Source organism: Topomyia yanbarensis, chromosome 1, assembly GCF_030247195.1.
Source record: "Topomyia yanbarensis strain Yona2022 chromosome 1, ASM3024719v1, whole genome shotgun sequence".
NCBI lineage: Eukaryota > Metazoa > Arthropoda > Insecta > Diptera > Culicidae > Topomyia > Topomyia yanbarensis.
Window position 1 is genome coordinate 130777805 of NC_080670.1, and position 18189 is coordinate 130795993.

General features: G+C 36.5%; 1 protein-coding gene across 1 annotated transcript in view; it reads left to right on the forward strand.

Annotated features, from left to right (window-relative positions):
• The window catches only part of LOC131694307 (teneurin-a), a 1511233-nt gene that overhangs the window by 283629 nt on the left and 1209415 nt on the right, over positions 1 to 18189 (forward strand). Inside the window, exon 5 of the mRNA XM_058982937.1 lies at positions 1039 to 1120. Coding sequence (XP_058838920.1) covers positions 1039 to 1120 — 82 coding nt within the window. The remainder of the gene's footprint in view (positions 1 to 1038; positions 1121 to 18189) is intronic.

Here is an 18189-nt window from a genome sequence, read left to right on the forward strand (position 1 = left end):
TTCAAAGTCTCTTTGGCCACACTGGCCATCATCGACGGATCCGGAAGCATCCAAATTCAGAATAACGGTTATATTGGTTTCTCGAAAATGGCTAGACCGATTTGGTCAATTTAGTCTCAAATAAAAGGTGTTGCGTCCTTGGAAACTGATTTTAAGTTCCATCTCCATCCGACTTCCGGCTCCGGAGTTACGGGTTGTGGAGTGCGATCACATAGAAAACACCGATTCAAACCGATACCGCGATGAATGCAAAAAGGTGCTCTTATATATTCTTACCAAGTGTAATAATAATGAAAGACATTTCCATAATGTTATATTGTACGAACCAGCTATTAAATCATAGTTTGGAGAAATGAGAAAGGCACAATTGCACCTCTAGGTGGATTAAAACAGGTTTTTATAAATCGCATTTGCGGAACATCTAGAAGTGAAGGGCTTCAAATATACCTAATATCTTTCATTCTAAGGTTGAGCACCATGACTTTTTGAACATCGATTTTTTGGAACAGCCTACCCGAGAAATTCTCATGGGTTCAAACATGGTCCGCGCCAAATTTTACAACCATCAAGACACCATAAAATGGTCTAAAAAGCCCATAATTACACCAGAACATGGTTTTTAAATTGGCTCTTCCGGACCATGGTGATAGTAATTTCATGGGTTAAATCCGTTTCAAACACTATGCAGTGGGGGTGATTTTGGACCATGGGGCATTATGGGCTTTTCGTTTGCTCGGGTAATGCTGCATACAAAAACCTCTATGATCTGACCGATTCGAATCCGATTAACTGTGGAAAATTTAAAGTCTTCCTTACCGGTGCAACGTTTAAAATTTCATCGGAATCGAAGATGGTCGGTCGGATTCTCGAACGGATATTGGTAGAATTTCTTAAATGCATTACGAAGAACTGCGCGCCGAAAAACGCTCCGAATTTTGCAGCGACGAAAAATAATCGTCGCAGCTCTTTTTGAAAAGCACACACATAATATTCCACTATCAAAACTTACTAAGCGTGATTTATTATTTGTTTTTACAGAATACTTGCCAGTCAACACCCCAAATACTACGGAGTACCCATTCAGACCGTCTGCTTTCAACGAAAATCAGCAAAGTTGCAGGTAACAATCTACGTTTTAAGAAAATTGACTGATTTATTGATAATAGGTGTTACGATTAAAGATTGGTCATCTTAAAGAGACTAGAAAAACAAAGAGACGACATGTTCTGTTTGCAATTTGAATTCAGCAATAAGCTTCTACAGCTGAATTGAAATTCCAAACGGAATATGGCATCTCTTTGTTATTCGAGTTTCTTTAGGTCAAACAAGAATGTGTAAATCGTTCAAACATTTTATTAAAAAATCAAATCAATTTTTTTTGCCGGTTCAATTCATACGGAATAAAGCAAACATATTCACCCAAGCTTTGTTTCTAATAAATACGAATCGCCGGGCCTTTCGTTTAATTCCTACCATCAAGTTTTGCACAGCCTCCTTGGCCACTATCTCTATCTATCCGCAAAATGCCAGTTTACCTTTAACTACAACTTTCACGTCTTCTTGAGGTTCCGCTTGAAGATTGCCGGATAGTTTTCTATTGGGCGGAGCTCTAGTGTGTAAGGGTTAGTATCCTTAGGTACCACCTATACGTTGTTCGCGATATACTACTCCATCGCTTTTTCCGTATTGCCAAGATGCCAAATCCGGCCAAAATGGAACGGAACAATTTTTTTGCTTTAGGAAAGGCAACAGACGTTTTTTCTGGCACTCCTTCACATAAATATCCTGGTTGATGGTTCCGATTATGATGTAAATATCACTCTTCAAGCCACAGGAACAGATGGCCTACCATACGAGATATATCTAAGCAAACATTGATAGCTTAATGTGTGTAATGTGTTAATGTTAATCTTCGCCATCTTTCCTTTTTCAGTCGACGTATCATATTCCATTTAAAGGCTGCCTTGAGGTAGGTTTCGTCATTGTGTACCGCGCAATCATACTTCAACTTCTCTGACCGACTTGTTTTGCTTATCGTCACGATTTGAAGTCACTACTTTCTTGTAAAGTCGACAGTCTGGCTCAGTGCACAGTTGTAGACGACACTCCCAGCTTGATTACGACATTTCGGACAGAGAGATTGAACGTTTTCCGAACGAATGAAATGTGATTTGGCAACATTATAAGATTTCGCCAAATTGGCATGCGAATAGTTCGGATTTCCGCGATGCGCCAGCGAAATTTTGCTCCGTTGCTCTTCTTGCTTCGATGCAATTTTCACAACTGAAGAGAAAATGTCAAACAGTAGGCATGCTACACACAAACATCTTTAAAATGAGTATTGCGCAGGTTTTTTAGTGCACGATGAAAACATATTGGTGGGCAATGTCTGCGACAAAACCATCATGACTACACATTGACCTATTAATTCAAATATTCTACGGAATCTCGTTTGAATGAGAAACATTCAAATTGTTCTTTATGATAATTAAAGTGGATCTGAAAAGAACCTTTGATGTTCGTGTTGGTTTTGATGCGTGATTCGCCGGATTCGAAAATCATTGGCTCGATGCATGAAATTAGCGAGAACGAATCACGAACGAAGCAGGAATCTAATTTTTGTCCCACCCTAGTGTCCCGTCCCCGAATGCAAAACTGTTATATAGGACGAACTGACGATGCCACACAAAAAGAATCAATCGAATATTTTGTGGCGTGGTCAGCGATCTTCGTCAAATTTTTACCCGTTATTTCGCACCTACACCGAGCAAAATTTACATTGAATTTCCATAAAAAAATCTTATGACTTTCAGATATAAGGGTTTTAAATGGATTTTATAAGTCTATCTTATGGTTTGGAGGGGAAATTTTCCAAATCCATCTCTTATTATTTTCATAAGACAGTCTTATGAAATTTATGAAAATGTCCGACTGAACGCCCTAGGTGCCCATTTATGAAAATTGCTGACATAAGCAGAAAACATAGTAGAAATAATGATTTCCATAGAACAGTCTTATGAAATTCATCACAATGTTTGAATGAATGCCATAAGTTTTTTATTTATGGATATTATTGTGCATTTATATAAAAAATAGAACATGGCTGACATTTTTCGAGCATTTTAGTAGACAAAATATCAACAGTAAAAATCAACCTTGAGAGGATGTTGAGTTTTACACCAACCGACCAACCCCACAAAATGAGCCGAATGAACTTCCTTTGACAATTCTCGGTGGTTTGTTTACATGGGAGTTACGTGAGTTTGAATGTAACAGATGGGCACACGTTTCACTCGAACTCAAGCAACTGACAAAGTATCCTTTGCCCCCTCTCTTATATATAGAATTTTTTTTTCTAGTCTTAAGATAGCTGTAAATTTTTTCTCTTTTATAAAAAAAATATTTCAACATTGTAACCTCCTAATTTTAAGATATTCAAAATGTAAAAACAAAAGAATTCGGCACCGCCAAGCTAACGCATTTGTGCCTATCAAATAAACGAAATGAAAAAAAAAACTGACAAAGTAAACAAACCACCGAGAATTGTCAAACATGAGCGTCATTCATCATGAGTTCATTCGTGTGGTCATCTTGTAGAACTCAATTCGGGACAAATGAACCGCCAAGTGAAGAGAAAACTCTCATTAAATATTAAAATTTGTACATAATGAGCAACGCTTCGTCAATATTTCCTTGGAAACTTGGTTCAGAAAACTGGGAAACTGGACTTGACAACTGAATGCTACACACAGAACAAAAATGTTGGTAAAAATAAGAGTTTTTCACTCTTAGCAAAAACAACCAGCGCATACTCTTAGTTTAAAAATAAAATTTTTGTCTTGAGTACTATTCTTCATTTTCTTAAAAGGAAAACTTTTACTTTGATTATTATTCTTGTTTTATTTGAAAGTTTTACTTTCAACCTAATAGTTGACGTTGGTTACTTTTTGCTAAGAGCGGAACACTCTTACTTTTACCAATATTTTCTTTCTGTGTGTAATGATTGTTACTTCTCAAATTATTTTGATTATTATGAAATACGCGTCAGACAACTTATTTCATTTCAAATAATCGGATATCTTCTGTAAAAATCATAAGCATGTAAACTGATTCAATGCTCACAGTAATTTATTGAATAACATAAAAAACAATTATTTAAAATTTTGTTGTAATTTGACAAAAAATCTCACTTCTTTTGTTTCAAATAGCGGTAACCGAAAAGTGCTGGCCTGAAACTATTCGCTCCTGGTTGGCCGTACAGGCCAGTACTGAATTCATAAGAAACAATTATGAACTTTTCACAAAAGTGACGTTTATGAAAAACAAAATATAATTTTATAGAATCAATAACAGATCTCATATGGGTTTCATGAGAAAAACTTATGAAATTCTTAAACGCATATATTGGAGCGAAGTCATAAGACTGTTTTATGAAATACAATATTTGTACGTCTATGGAGTGCATGAATAAAGATAAATGAATTCATAAATTCATTCTAAAGCGTTTAATAGCATCGTCAGAAGGCTGGTTCATATGCCGAGACTTATGAAATTCTCAGATGCTTTTTGCTCCGTGTACCTATGAAATCAATTCTTGCTTAAGGGGGTAGGTATTTTTGTTGAACAAAAAAATTAAAGGGTTATGTATAGGACACGACCACGGTGACATTAAAAATGAAGCTTTTTTCAAGAGCGTGCAAATGAATTTTATCTATCACACATATCGACTCACGTTCTTGCTCACTCGCTTGTTTTCATATGTTACAATTTGCTATATACCCTCCCCATTAGAGCTTCCATCCCGGGAAATTATTTCCCGGGAATCCCGGGATTTTTGGATTTCCCGGGATTCCCGATTCCCGGGAAATTGTGTTTTCCCATTCCCGGGATTCGGGAATCCCGGGAAAAAAGATTTTTAATTTATTCCAACAGACATAGGTTCTGCGAAAGAAATTCTGTAGGAAATATTTTTACCGTAAACATTTGGAGTGAGTAGTGAATGCAGATTGTAGCGTTAGTGACGCGCGGTACTTTCTTAAAAAATCGATGAGTGTATGTTACAAAACTTGGGATGGTTTTAAGTGATATCATGCTTAACGCAAACGCTTTTTAAAATAAAGAATGTTTCTAGAACGTCTGCAGAAATATTTGGTCAGTTCATCGAATGCATATTTCGTCTAATTTGTTATACCGTAGGTGTAATATCTGTAAATTTTTGAATGTATGAAAAGCAATACATAACGCTGTATCTGTCCAACATCATGCGCATCCACACTCTTTGAATGTCGCTTTCAAGGATGCAGAAAGGATTTTTGAAGGGATAAGATCAAACAATCCAGATACTCACCCGTAACAAGAAATCGATAGTGGGATTCGTCCATCGCTGTACAGTTCGTCCATTATCTACTTGATTTTGATTCACAATTAATTCGAAATGATGCTGATCTTACTGTGATGGAAATGGATTCCATATATCACATTTTCACATTTAATCGGAAATGACTGCCCACTGCCCTGAAGCAGCTCGATCTTTTCATTCAAGATTATTAAAGAAGGTGCTTTGCATTAAATTGATTACATTCCATCGTATCAGAACAACGAATTCCAATTTTGGACAGTAACTCCAGCAGCTGCGTATAGTCCCAATTGTAATCGTAATTACCAAAATTTAGGTTATGCCTATAGCCAAGAAAAATCATCAAAAGGAGTTGATGTTGCGTAAACTTATTGACGAGTTATCGAATGATTGAATGATGTGTAGGCTACCAAATCGCCATTTTCTGACAACTGCCTTTAGGACAGATATACATGCAATCAAACGGATTTGAAAAATTTTCGATTTATTCTTTTGTTTTCAAGAAAATCATTCACCTTTTTATTTTTCTTCTGTATTCCCGGGATCCCGGGATTTCCCGGGAAATCTATTATTTATTTCCCGAATCCCGGGAAGCTGAAAACCGTCGGGAAATGGAAGCTCTACTCCCCATTAAAACATAATTTATTGAAGATCATTTAACGGTAATCTATTATTACAATTAATCAAGTATCTCACTAGGTGATTGGCATTATTTGGCTGATCCATCTAGTACAAATAGGCTGGTCTGTCCAGAAAATATATTCAAAAGAAAAGTTCCATATTGAGAACTGTGATGAGGAAGCCCTCGCCCGCCAACGGAAATATACAGATTCCCCATGAAATATGAAATTTCATTTTCCATTTAAATTTTCAATAATGTACTAACCAACTTACGTAAACAATCTTAAGGTTAAGTATTTCTTGATCGATTTGTGGTTGAACAAATGAAATTATTTGATAAATTGCATTGTTATACAACGTTCGCACTACCAGTTAAAACGGGTTTTTATGCTATCTTGGTGATCTTGTTGCTAATTATTATAACGTGTTATAACTCTGTAGTGTAAACATTGTATTATTAAACCAATTCTGCAGCGTTTTATGTTACATAGGTGTTTTATGTGGAAAAAGGACTGACATAATTATATCTGCAGTAAAGCGGTTTGTTTCATAATTTAAAACAGATTTATTTTAAAATTTAAATTGGTATACCCAACCGTTCTATTTGTTGTATACATTAAAACGCGATTAGAACTGTGTTTTAAATACATAGGGCAGGACAGATAGTCTGACTGCATAAACTGAGAAAACAATTTTAAGTCCAGTAACGCTTAAGACATGGCTTGAATTTTAATCGAAAAAGAACACCCGCTTAAACTGCTACTGGGACGGTAAGTCCTGTTTTAAAATTTTTGTGCAGTACCCTAGTACGCTGCTACAAAGCGCCGTAAACATGGATTAACAAGTTACAACGCACACGCATGCATAAAAATAAATCTTGAGCGTTTTTTCAAAACGTCATATCTGCAATGAGTTACTCTCTTTGTTTACTTTCTCTTCTGTTAATAATTCGGTCACTTTAACATTTATCCCTCAATTCTTTGCATAATATGCTAGTTAAAACCACCGTCTTTCGATCTGTACTGTAAAATAAGTGAAAAGTGTTATAGTGACGCCGTAAAAATCGAAAGAGAAAGTAAACAAAGAGAGTAACTCATTGCAGATATGACGTTTTGAAAAAACGCTCAAGAAATATATTTTTTTCAAGTGCAACACTCTCAAGCAGAACACATAAGTAGCATCCTGCCGTATTGAATTGGCAGCCCTAAGTTTGCGCCGCTAAAACAACAAAAAAAGATCCATAAAAATTGAAAAACGATCCTTAAAAAAGTTGTCCATGTTCCATAAAACAAAGCCGAAAATCCATAAAACAGTGTGAATGATCCATAAAAAGGGGTGATTTGATCCATAGATTATGTAAAATTGAACCATAAAATGGTCGCAAAAGAGCACTAAAATAGTAATAAAAGAGCAATTAAATTCAACCAATGCCCCATAAAAATATTGGAAATGTTTCATAAAATGATACATTTTGCGCCATAAATTAACTGACATTGATCCATAGAATATTAACAATGTACAATAAAACACATCGATATGTTCCATAATATCGACAAAAATGTTCCAGAGTATTACAAAATGGAGCAATAAATTGTCAGAAAAGTTCCATAAATTTGATGAAAATGTTTGCTAAATAATTTTTCTTGGTCGTTAAATTATGGTTCATGGATATTTACAAAACGACCCATAGGAAAAGAAAATGTAAAACGATCCATTAATATGTGCTTATGCACCAGAAAAATTAAATTTAATGAATTCATGCGAAATTTTTGCTATTCGAACTAATAATAAAGTTTATTACATTTGGTTGTAATGTCGAACTACAACAAACCATGCATACATGCACTGCATATAACTACAACAAACAATGCATACATTATAGTTAAACTTAAGCTTCCGTATCCCACTAGTCAGGTAACTGATCTTAGCTAACCTGAAATCATTATGGTAACTCTTTAAACGTTAGGGTATTTATGATATTAGAGCGCTGAGACTTATTAGACCACTGATACAGGCTGGCATGAGTCGCAAATACTATCTGAATAACTATCTGAAGCGAAAATGGACACTTTATACACGAACACTGACTAATGTGGCTACGCCACATCGCTTTCTAGTGCACTGTCCGACTTCGCTGCCGCTCAGTCGGCTTTTAACTAGCTATAGCCCCTACGTTTAAGTAAACCGGGCAAACGAGAGGACCACAGGTTTGCTTGCAATTCCAGCTACGGGTTAATCAATGCCTCGTCCAACGGATCCTCAGCGGCTTTGCGCCGCTTCGGATCCTTGGCCTCGGATATGCGGCCAAGCCGCATCACACTAGCTCCCAGTATAAGCTCACTTGTTAAAACACTGTCACTGTTATGAGAATTATTAAGCACAACTTATTTTTTAAGTTTACCATAAAATTTCGCATGAATTCATTAAATTTATTTTTTCTAGTGCATAAGCACATATTAATGGATCGTTTTACATTTTCTTTTCCTATGGATCGTTTTGTAAATATTCATGAACCATAATTTAACGTTCGTATGAATCATTTCTAATGTTCATTTTTACATCTTCTATGGACCAAGAAAAATTATTTAGCAAACATTTTCATCAAATTTATGGAACTTTTTCTGACATTTTATTGCTCCATTTTGTAATACCGTGGAACATTTTTGTCGATATTATGGAACATATCGACGTGTTTTATTGTACATTGTTAATATTTTATGGATCAATGTCAGTTAATTTATGGCGCAAAATGTATCATTTTATGAAACATTTCCAATATTTTTATGGGGCATTGGTTGATTTTAATTGCTCTTTTATTACTATTTTAGTGCTCTTTTGCGATCATTTTATGGTTCAATTTTACATAATCTATGGATCAAATCACCCCTTTTTATGGATCATTCACATTGTTTTATGGATTTTCAGTTTTGTTTTATGGAACATGGACAACTTCTTTATGGATCGTTTTACAATTCTTTATGGATTATTTTCAATATTTTATATGCAAAAGTACATTTTCCCGTATTGAATTAAATCCAAACCACCCCACCCACCCACTTTGCAAATCATTCTGTGACGCCGTGCTGGTACCCGAAAAATCCGCACACGGTCACCGCTGCCGAAAATGCATAGCGTCTACCGCTTAGTGTAGCGTCCAGACGCTACAGCCACGATCTTACCCGTTCGACATAAGAACAAAAACTGATTCAAACGTGTACGCGTCACCTCTATTTATAAACTAACGGTATATGGTTTAGTCGCTTAGGTGCGAGTGTGCGCAAATGCCAACGTTGCCGAAAATCGATAGCGCTTATTGCATCGCCCGGAGACGATGTTGCTCGTATGGGATATTAGCAACAACTGATTTAAACGAACATGCGTCGCTTCTATTTATGACCAAAAATGTAAAAAAATAAATAACACGACCGCGGAACAATATTGCGGAAGAAACCTTACCGACTGTTCTACGAAAATCCTCGATTTAGTAGAAGCACCCCACACTCCGGAAGAAAAAAATATTTTCCAAAATAGGAAAATATTTTTTCAGTGTGTTTTGCGCTGTGCTCCAAATGTAAGTAGGGGTTTGCCCACTACTCGGGTTCTTGTTTGCCCGGCGTACCCTTCTTTTCAGGGCGGCCTAGGTGCCTCTACAGAATTTCGGATTTTCGTAACAACAAAAAAAGGGTAAACAAAACAAAATAAAATACTAAATTTACCGACTTTATTGTCCTCAAACTCTCCACTTCACTGCTGCTGCTGGTGGCTCACTGCTGCGGGCGGGAAGGCGGACGGTTTCCTCCGCCCGGCCAGGACAACAACGGCCGCGTTCTCCTTTGGTCGCTGGCTGCTCCGGCAGCGGTCCTTGGCGTTTAGCTAGGGAGGTGAGCTTGGCTCCTTTGTTGGAACCTCCCTAGCGACGTTGGCGACGAATCGCCGGATCGTCTACTCGCCGTAAACGATCCCGGAAGTTACCGCAGTAAACTTCCCAGGGGGAACCTTTGTCCGCCCTGCTTCGTTCTCCTTGGCTATTAGCTATAGAGGAGAGCTAGGCTCGTTCGACTTATCCTCTATAGCGAGAACGGTTGATGTTCGGTTCCTTGTTAATTAGCCGGGGTAGCGAAAGAACTCCTTTGTAATTAGCTAACCCCTTTTGGCGAACCGACACCACACTATGCACTGTGCCCAAACCACAAACCGGCACTTTTCGACAGGGATTTTACTGTCACACGCGCGCACTAAACTCCACAGTTACGGTGGCGCAAAACTGTCCCGAAAGAAAAATACTCTGGACGTCTGTTCTTGTTCGTGGTCCGCCACTTTCTAAAAAACTCGATGGCCGCCTTCCTCATTCGACCCAAAACAAACACCAAAACCAGCACCAAAAAAACAGTACCGCCGCATAGCTGTCATCGCTATGTGCAGCATATCCAGCACACTTATTGCAGCAAGAGGAGAGCGGTGGCCTACCTAACCCCTATGTTATTTATACAGAAATATGAGACAAAATTTTCTACACCTATCTAGACCAACAAAATCGTTCACAAAAGCTAAAACAAACAAAATTTACAAGAAAAAGTGAACGATCGTATGGAACAGTGGTGAGCATAACTTTACGTAAATAATACACTCTACGGAGCGTATACGCAAAAAAGGGTATATTTCCACCCAGTGCTAAATTGTTACCCTGACGGGTTACAAATGATACATTTTGCGCCATAAATTAACTGACATTGATCCATAGAATATGAACAATGTACATTAAAACACGTCGATATGTTCCATAATATCGACAAAAGTGTTCCACGGCATTACAAAATGGAGCAATAAAATGTCAGAAAAAGTTCCATAAATTTGATGAAAATGTTTGCTAAATAATTTTTCTTGCTCCATAGAAGATGTAAAAATGAACATTAGAAATGATTCATATATCGAACGTTAAATTATGGTTCATGGATATTTACAAAACGATCCATAAGAAAATAAAATGTTAAACGATCCATTAATATGTGCTTATGCACCAGAAAAATTAAATTTAATGAATTCATGCGAAATTTTTGCTATTCGAACTAATAATAAAGTTTATTACATTTGGTTGTAATGTCAAACTACAGCAAACAATGCATACATTATAGTTAAACTTCAGCTTCCGTACCCAACTAGTCAGCTAACTGACCTTAGCTAACCTGAAATCATTATGGTAACTCTTTAAACGTCAGGGTATTTATGATATTAGAGCGCTGAGTGTTATTAGACCACCTATACAGGCTGGCATGAGTCGCAAATACTATCTGAATAACTATCTGAAGCGAAAACGGACACTTTATACACGAACACTGACTAATGTGGCTACGCCACATCGCTTTCTTGGGCACTGTCCGACTTCGCTGCCGCTCAGTCGGCTTTTAACTAGCTATAGCCCCTATGTTTAAGTAAACCGGGCAAACGAGAGGACCACAGGTTTGCCTGCAATTCCAGCTACGGGTTAATCAATGCCTCGTCCAACGGATCCTCAGCGGCTTTGCGCCGCTTCGGATCCTTGGCCTCGGATATGCGGCCAAGCCGCATCACACTAGCTCCCAGTATAAGCTCACTTGTTAAAACACTGTCACTGTTATGAGAATTATTAAGCACAACTTATTTTTTAAGTTTACCATAAAATTTCGCATGAATTCATTAAATTTATTTTTTCTAATGCATAAGCACATATTAATGGGTCGTTTTACATTTTATTTTCTTATGGATCGTTTTGTAAATATCCATGAACCATAATTTCGTTCGATATATGAATCATTTCTAATGTTCATTTTTACATCTTCTATGGACCAAGAAAAATGATTTAGCAAACATTTTCATCAAATTTATGGCACTTTTTCTGACATTTTATTGCTCCATTTTGTAATACCGTGGAACATTTTTGTCGATATTATGGAACATATCGACGTGTTTTAATGTACATTGTTAATATTCTATGGATCAATGTCAGTTAATTTATGGCGCAAAATGTATCATTTTATGGAACATTTCCAATGTTTTTATGGAGCATTGGTTCATTTTAATTGCTCTTTTATTACTATTTTAGTGCTCTTTTGAGACCATTTTATGGTTCAATTTTACATAATCTATGGATCAAATCACCCTTTTTTATGGATCATTCGCACTTTTTTATGGATTTTCAGTTTTGTTTTATGGAACATTGACAACTTTTTTATGGATCGTTTTACAATTCTTTATGGATTATTTTAAATATTTTATATGCAAAAGTACATTTTCCCATTCCAAAAATAGTTTCCTGTTGTTTAAATTTGCATTTATGATCGTTTAATAGTATGTCGTATTGCTTCATAACGATTAATGTTTTCTTAACAGCTGCATCGTGTTCTGCTTCCGTCGATCCGAACAGCACAATATCATCGATGAAAACTACGATATTGGCACATTCCGCTAGAATGCTTTCCATCAAGTTCTGGAACAGTTCAGGTGCACAATTGACTCCAAATAATAATCTCTTGTAACGGAAGAGGTCTCAGTTCGTAATAAACGTTGTAATATCACGACAATCTTCTATCAGCTCCACCTGATGAAATGCTTGTTTAATGTCTAAAGTAGTGAAAAAACGGGCATTTCGAAATCTGGGGAGTAAATCGTCGAAGATGGGCAAAGGATGTTTTAATCTCTGAATGGCTAAATTTGTCCTTCTCATATCCACACATAGTCGAAGTTCTCCATTTCCCTTAAGTATTGGCACAAGTGGAGACATCCAAGAAGTTGGATGTTTTACGCTTTCGATGATGTCCGCATCCAACAACTCGTCTAGCTTTAATTTCACCTTTTCCAAAAGCGGTATCGGACACCTGTGCAGAGGTTGTATAATTAGATGAACACTCCTATCGAAGGGTAGTCCTAACTTGATTCCTTTTATTTTTGGGAACGCTTTACGATTATCATCGATATGGTTAACGCTGCTTTGTTGAATACTGGGTAAACCAATTCTTAATACTCCAATTTGCTGAGCGGTTATTTTGCCAAATAACGGCTGTTGACCTTTCTCGATGACGTCATTAATTACTAATTCCGCATCAAAAGCCGTGACCAATTTCAATGGAGCCAAAAACCGTTTTGCCTTATCGTATCGTTCATTGATAATTCTTACGTCACGTAACTTCATGAGTTCCCAAGTAGTATCGTCGATCAAATTATGTTTAGATCCTGAATCTATTAGCATAACCACATCAACTCCACCAATTCTACAGGTTATCAATTCGTCGTCGTTTTCTCCTACATTATATACTGGCAAGTTCTCTTCGTTGGGTGCCAGATCTTCATTCTGTTTACCTTCCTTGATATTATAAACAGTCCTGAACCGTTTAGCAGGACGTGGTGTATCATCATCAATAACAAACACTGGTTGTCGCTTTCGATCATTGAAGTCCTAGAATTTATGTAACTGTTATTATTTTTCTTCATTTCCTCAGATATACTTACTCCCGTCGAATGTGTGGTCTTGCATACTGATTGAAAGTGTCCAATTCTCTTGCATCTCAAACAGGTTCTGTTTACAGCTGGGCAGCGATCGCCTTCTCGGTGTCTGCTAAATCCACAGCGTAAACAACGCGATTTTGTCAAAGGCGGTGTGCTAGACTCATATAGACGATTAACGATGCTTCCGGGAACTTGGGGTGCCATTTTCGCAGACTGGTATTTAACAGATTGGTGCGCGTTGATAATCTTGATTGCATCATCTAGTGTCAGCGTTTCTCTCTCCAATAGTCTTCAGATGTATATTGTATAATTTTGTCCATGATAGCGAGATGTTGGCTCTGCAGTTCTGTTTTCCACTTATCTGCCTTCTGTTGAACTTTCAAAATACACTTTTTAATAGGCTCGCCTTCCTCTGGGGCCATTGTCCAAAAAAGAAACCTTTCAAAGCTGTCGTGATGTTTCCGTGAAAAGTGTTGGGTGAGTTTCTCTCTCGCATCTCAATAGGGATCAACGCTAGGATTTGGATCGTGCACCAGGTATTCCATAAAATGCACTTTGTAGCTCAAGGACACCCATCGCTAGCAGTTGCATTTTCCTGTTGGAACCGTCAACAATGTTGTCTGCTGCCATAACACTTTCAAACCAACGGATCCAAGAATTCCAAGCATTTCGAATTTCAGGTGGTGCAAATGCTTAAATTTAAAGTGTGGTAAATTGTAGGATGCCGGACTGAAGAACGAAACACTTTGATGAACCACCGATACATTTTGTTCATCTGCACTTTGCCCCTGATCCTGATTGCTCTCCATGTCGAATACAATTGTTCACAATATCGTTAGGCAATGCAAAAACATAAGCAAGCAAAACATAGATTATCTGAAGTATAGTTAGTCTCACGTATGTTGTTTATTTTGCTATTCGTTAAGTCTTTACCTTCGTCAAAAAAACATCGCATTATGTATATATACAATCCATTTTTTTCTTGTCACAACTACATTTGTAGCTCAACACACATTTAGCGAACAACCGAAATTGAATCGCGGTTCTCTGATAAATCAAACATTCATTAGCGACATATTCATCTTTTCAAAAAGAATTAATTTTCTTCTTTTTCCGAAATCGAAACGAACTCATTTTCTACAAAATGGAAGTCTTTCGTTTTTTTCACACATTGTTTCCCAGAAACAGCATTATTTATAAACATAGCCAACACGACAGTAAACAAAATTTGCTTTAAACAACTCTTGTTCCGAGAAAATAATAAATAATGTTAACTTTTCTTCTATTTAGATGATTTAGATCCCATCCTCGTCGTCATTATGTGGGAACATGCAGAGCTCGCAAAGTACTCAAGTGTAGTCTGACGGTAACGTACTGTTCACGTCGCTAGTTGGATATTGACTGCTGACGATTGCGTCTTTCCCAGCGCATATACCTACTACAGCCCAAAGGTATGGCAATTCATCGCAAGCGTGTATGTGTTCGTCTATCACAGGCGCTAGCAACTCCAAGGACTTTAAGAGCTTCTCTAACATTACACTTAAGTAGTTAGACAGTTCAGCCAAATCTGACTGTTTCAAATTAAATCAAATGCTTATAGAAAAAGAGTGGAAGCTTGCATATTTTGAAATGTTTGTTTCAGTTGCTGTCCTGCAACACATGAAAATGCCATATAAAATTATTTATTTGCTTCAGACAATTATGTCGTCCATGAAATAGAAATCTGACATTTTAGCGTGGTAGGGCTTATTATACCATCATACCTAACTACTCTACTAACCATGCATATAGAATTTGACAGACCTACTTTGCTGAAAATGAAGTAAGTCAAATTATTTATTTATTTATTTATTTATTTTATTGATTTTTCATCTGACCTACATGGTCTACATGAAATATAGTATTAGGAAAAGCCCATTTGGAGAAAGTCCATCGAACACTCTCTAAATGCGCGTAAAAACCTCATTATCTTTTCACATATACATATTAAACAATATTGCACATTGTATTACATTACATTACATTACATTACATTACATTACATTACATTACATTACATTACATTACATTACATTTCATTACATTTCATTACATTTCATTACATTTCATTACATTTCATTACATTACATTACATTACATTACATTACATTACATTACATTACATTACATTACATTACATTACATTACATTACATTACATTACATTACATTACATTACATTACATTACATTACATTACATTACATTACATTACATTACATTACATTACATTACATTACATTACATTACATTACATTACATTACATTACATTACATTACATTACATTACATTACATTACATTACATTACATTACATTACATTACATTACATTACATTACATTACATTACATTACATTACATTACATTACATTACATTACATTACATTACATTACATTACATTACATTACATTACATTACATTACATTACATTACATTACATTACATTACATTACATTACATTACATTACATTACATTACATTACATTACATCACATTACATTACATTACATTACAAGGCACTGTTTATTTGCCCCCCCCCCCCCATGTACGACTGAGTTGAACGGTCGCTCAATTCGGTCTTATATTGCCGACACCAATAACGATCAACCGCCGCTAGCTGATTTGCCTGGGCAAGTGCAGTAACTTTTTGATGATGTCGCTGATTTGAGCAGGAAAATAAATGATTTTGCTGGTAAGTCACAACCGATAAAAACTATCTCTGGGTCGCCAGCTTGCCCCGACTGGGTGTAAAACGCCGCCGAGAAGACCGCAGGCCGGATATTGTGACACCTGCTGCTAGTGGAACTAAGCCAATTGATCTAAGCGATTTGTCAGTGCCGTCTATCGTGCAAGCTGCTTCACCGGAAAAGTTCTGGTTGTATCTGTCCGGTTTAAACCCGCTAATTACCGACAGTGATATACAGCAGGTGGTATCACGTTACCTAAACTCGTCGGACCCTGCTGTCGTTGTTCGCTTGGTTCCCAAAGGAAAAGATATCACCAACTTGCATTTGTGTCCTACAAAGTTGGGCTTGATCCTGGATTGAAGGATTTAGCATTGGATCATGCGTCATGGCCGGCTGGAATGCGGTTCCGCGAATCCATTATGCTGCCAAAAAAACTGACTCCCTCGGCCGGGTTAGCTGTTCCCTGCCTCGTTACTTCCACCGTCCCCGGACAATCTGCAACAAGCGCGGTTGATGCAAACAACACGATACGAGTGTATTATCAAAATACGAGAGGAATAGGAACGAAGGTCGACGATGTATATTTGGCTGTTATGGATGGAAATTATGACGCTTGAGGGATTCCATGCGAAACCGGTCGACCGCAAAATATGACCATCGTAGATTCGAACGAAACTTTGCAGGTGTGTTCGGTGTATGATATTCTCTGGCAATTGGAATATTTTGATACAAGAACAATTTTTCAAAAGGGCGTAAACGTTTCTACGTGTATAAATTTCAAAATTTTTTTGTTCGTTCACTGTATTTTATACAGCAAAACTATCTGAGAACGAGTTACAGGGTATAAATACTTCTATCCAAAAAAAATATGCACTGAAAAAAATGTTATCATTTTAAAAAAAAAACAAAAATTTATGTTAAAAATTTAAATTGCGAAAAAACCCATTTTTTAAAAAAATTTCTATTTTGTCTACGAAAACCTAAAGAGAAAAGAAACATTTTGAATGTGATTGCATGATGGAGAACTTATCGATAAAAAAGTTTTTCTAACAATAACTTCATACATGTTTTAAAATTTCATACTAATTGACATACAAAATTGTAATTTTATCACAGAATATAATTCTAAGAATCATTTAAAATCAAAATGTATTTAACAAAAATCTTCCAAAATCCGATAGTTTTCGAGATATTTGGAATTTTGCTACATCAAAAACAATTAATTCCTGTAATTATGCTCTTTTCAAAATTTATTCGCGTTACCCCATCATAAAATGTCAAAAATCTAATGTTTATCGTTTTAAAGACGTAAAAGTAAATTTTTTAGTGTATTTGGAGCATGGAGAAGCTTTCAATAAAAAAGTTTTCTTAACATAACTTTTGACATATTTTTATAATTCATACTATTTGCAGTCAAAAATACAATTTTCTTTTTGAATAGGGATGATCCATAAATGACGTAGCATTTTTGAGTGATTTTTAACACCCCCCTCCCCCATCGTAGCATTTCGTCACAAAATTCCATATACCCCCCCTGATAATTACGTAGCTTGACGGTAACCCTCACCCCCCTCGTTGACCCCGTAAAAAATAAAAAAAAACAAAAACGATGTTAGTTAGATGAAACGGGTAAGATTGTAGTGACATCAGGTCAACTCCTATTCCCCTTTAAAAAAGCTACGTAGCATGACATGACCGCCAACCCCCCCCCCCCCCCCCCCGTCGTCACATATCATCACAAAATACAAAACTCCCCCTCCCCCATATAATGCTACGTCATTTATGGATGGTCGCATATGATTCTAAACGCCTTTTTAAATCGAAATGATCATAACAAAAATTTTCTAAAATGTAGTATTTCTCGAGATATTTTAACTTTTGTTTTAACAACACAATTATTTTGTTTTTCATAAGTTATTCGCGTTTCTCCATCAACAATAATAGGTTTTTCAAAAGGCCCATACACTTTCCTACAACTTTTCCTTTGACATCAAGGCGATATTGTAA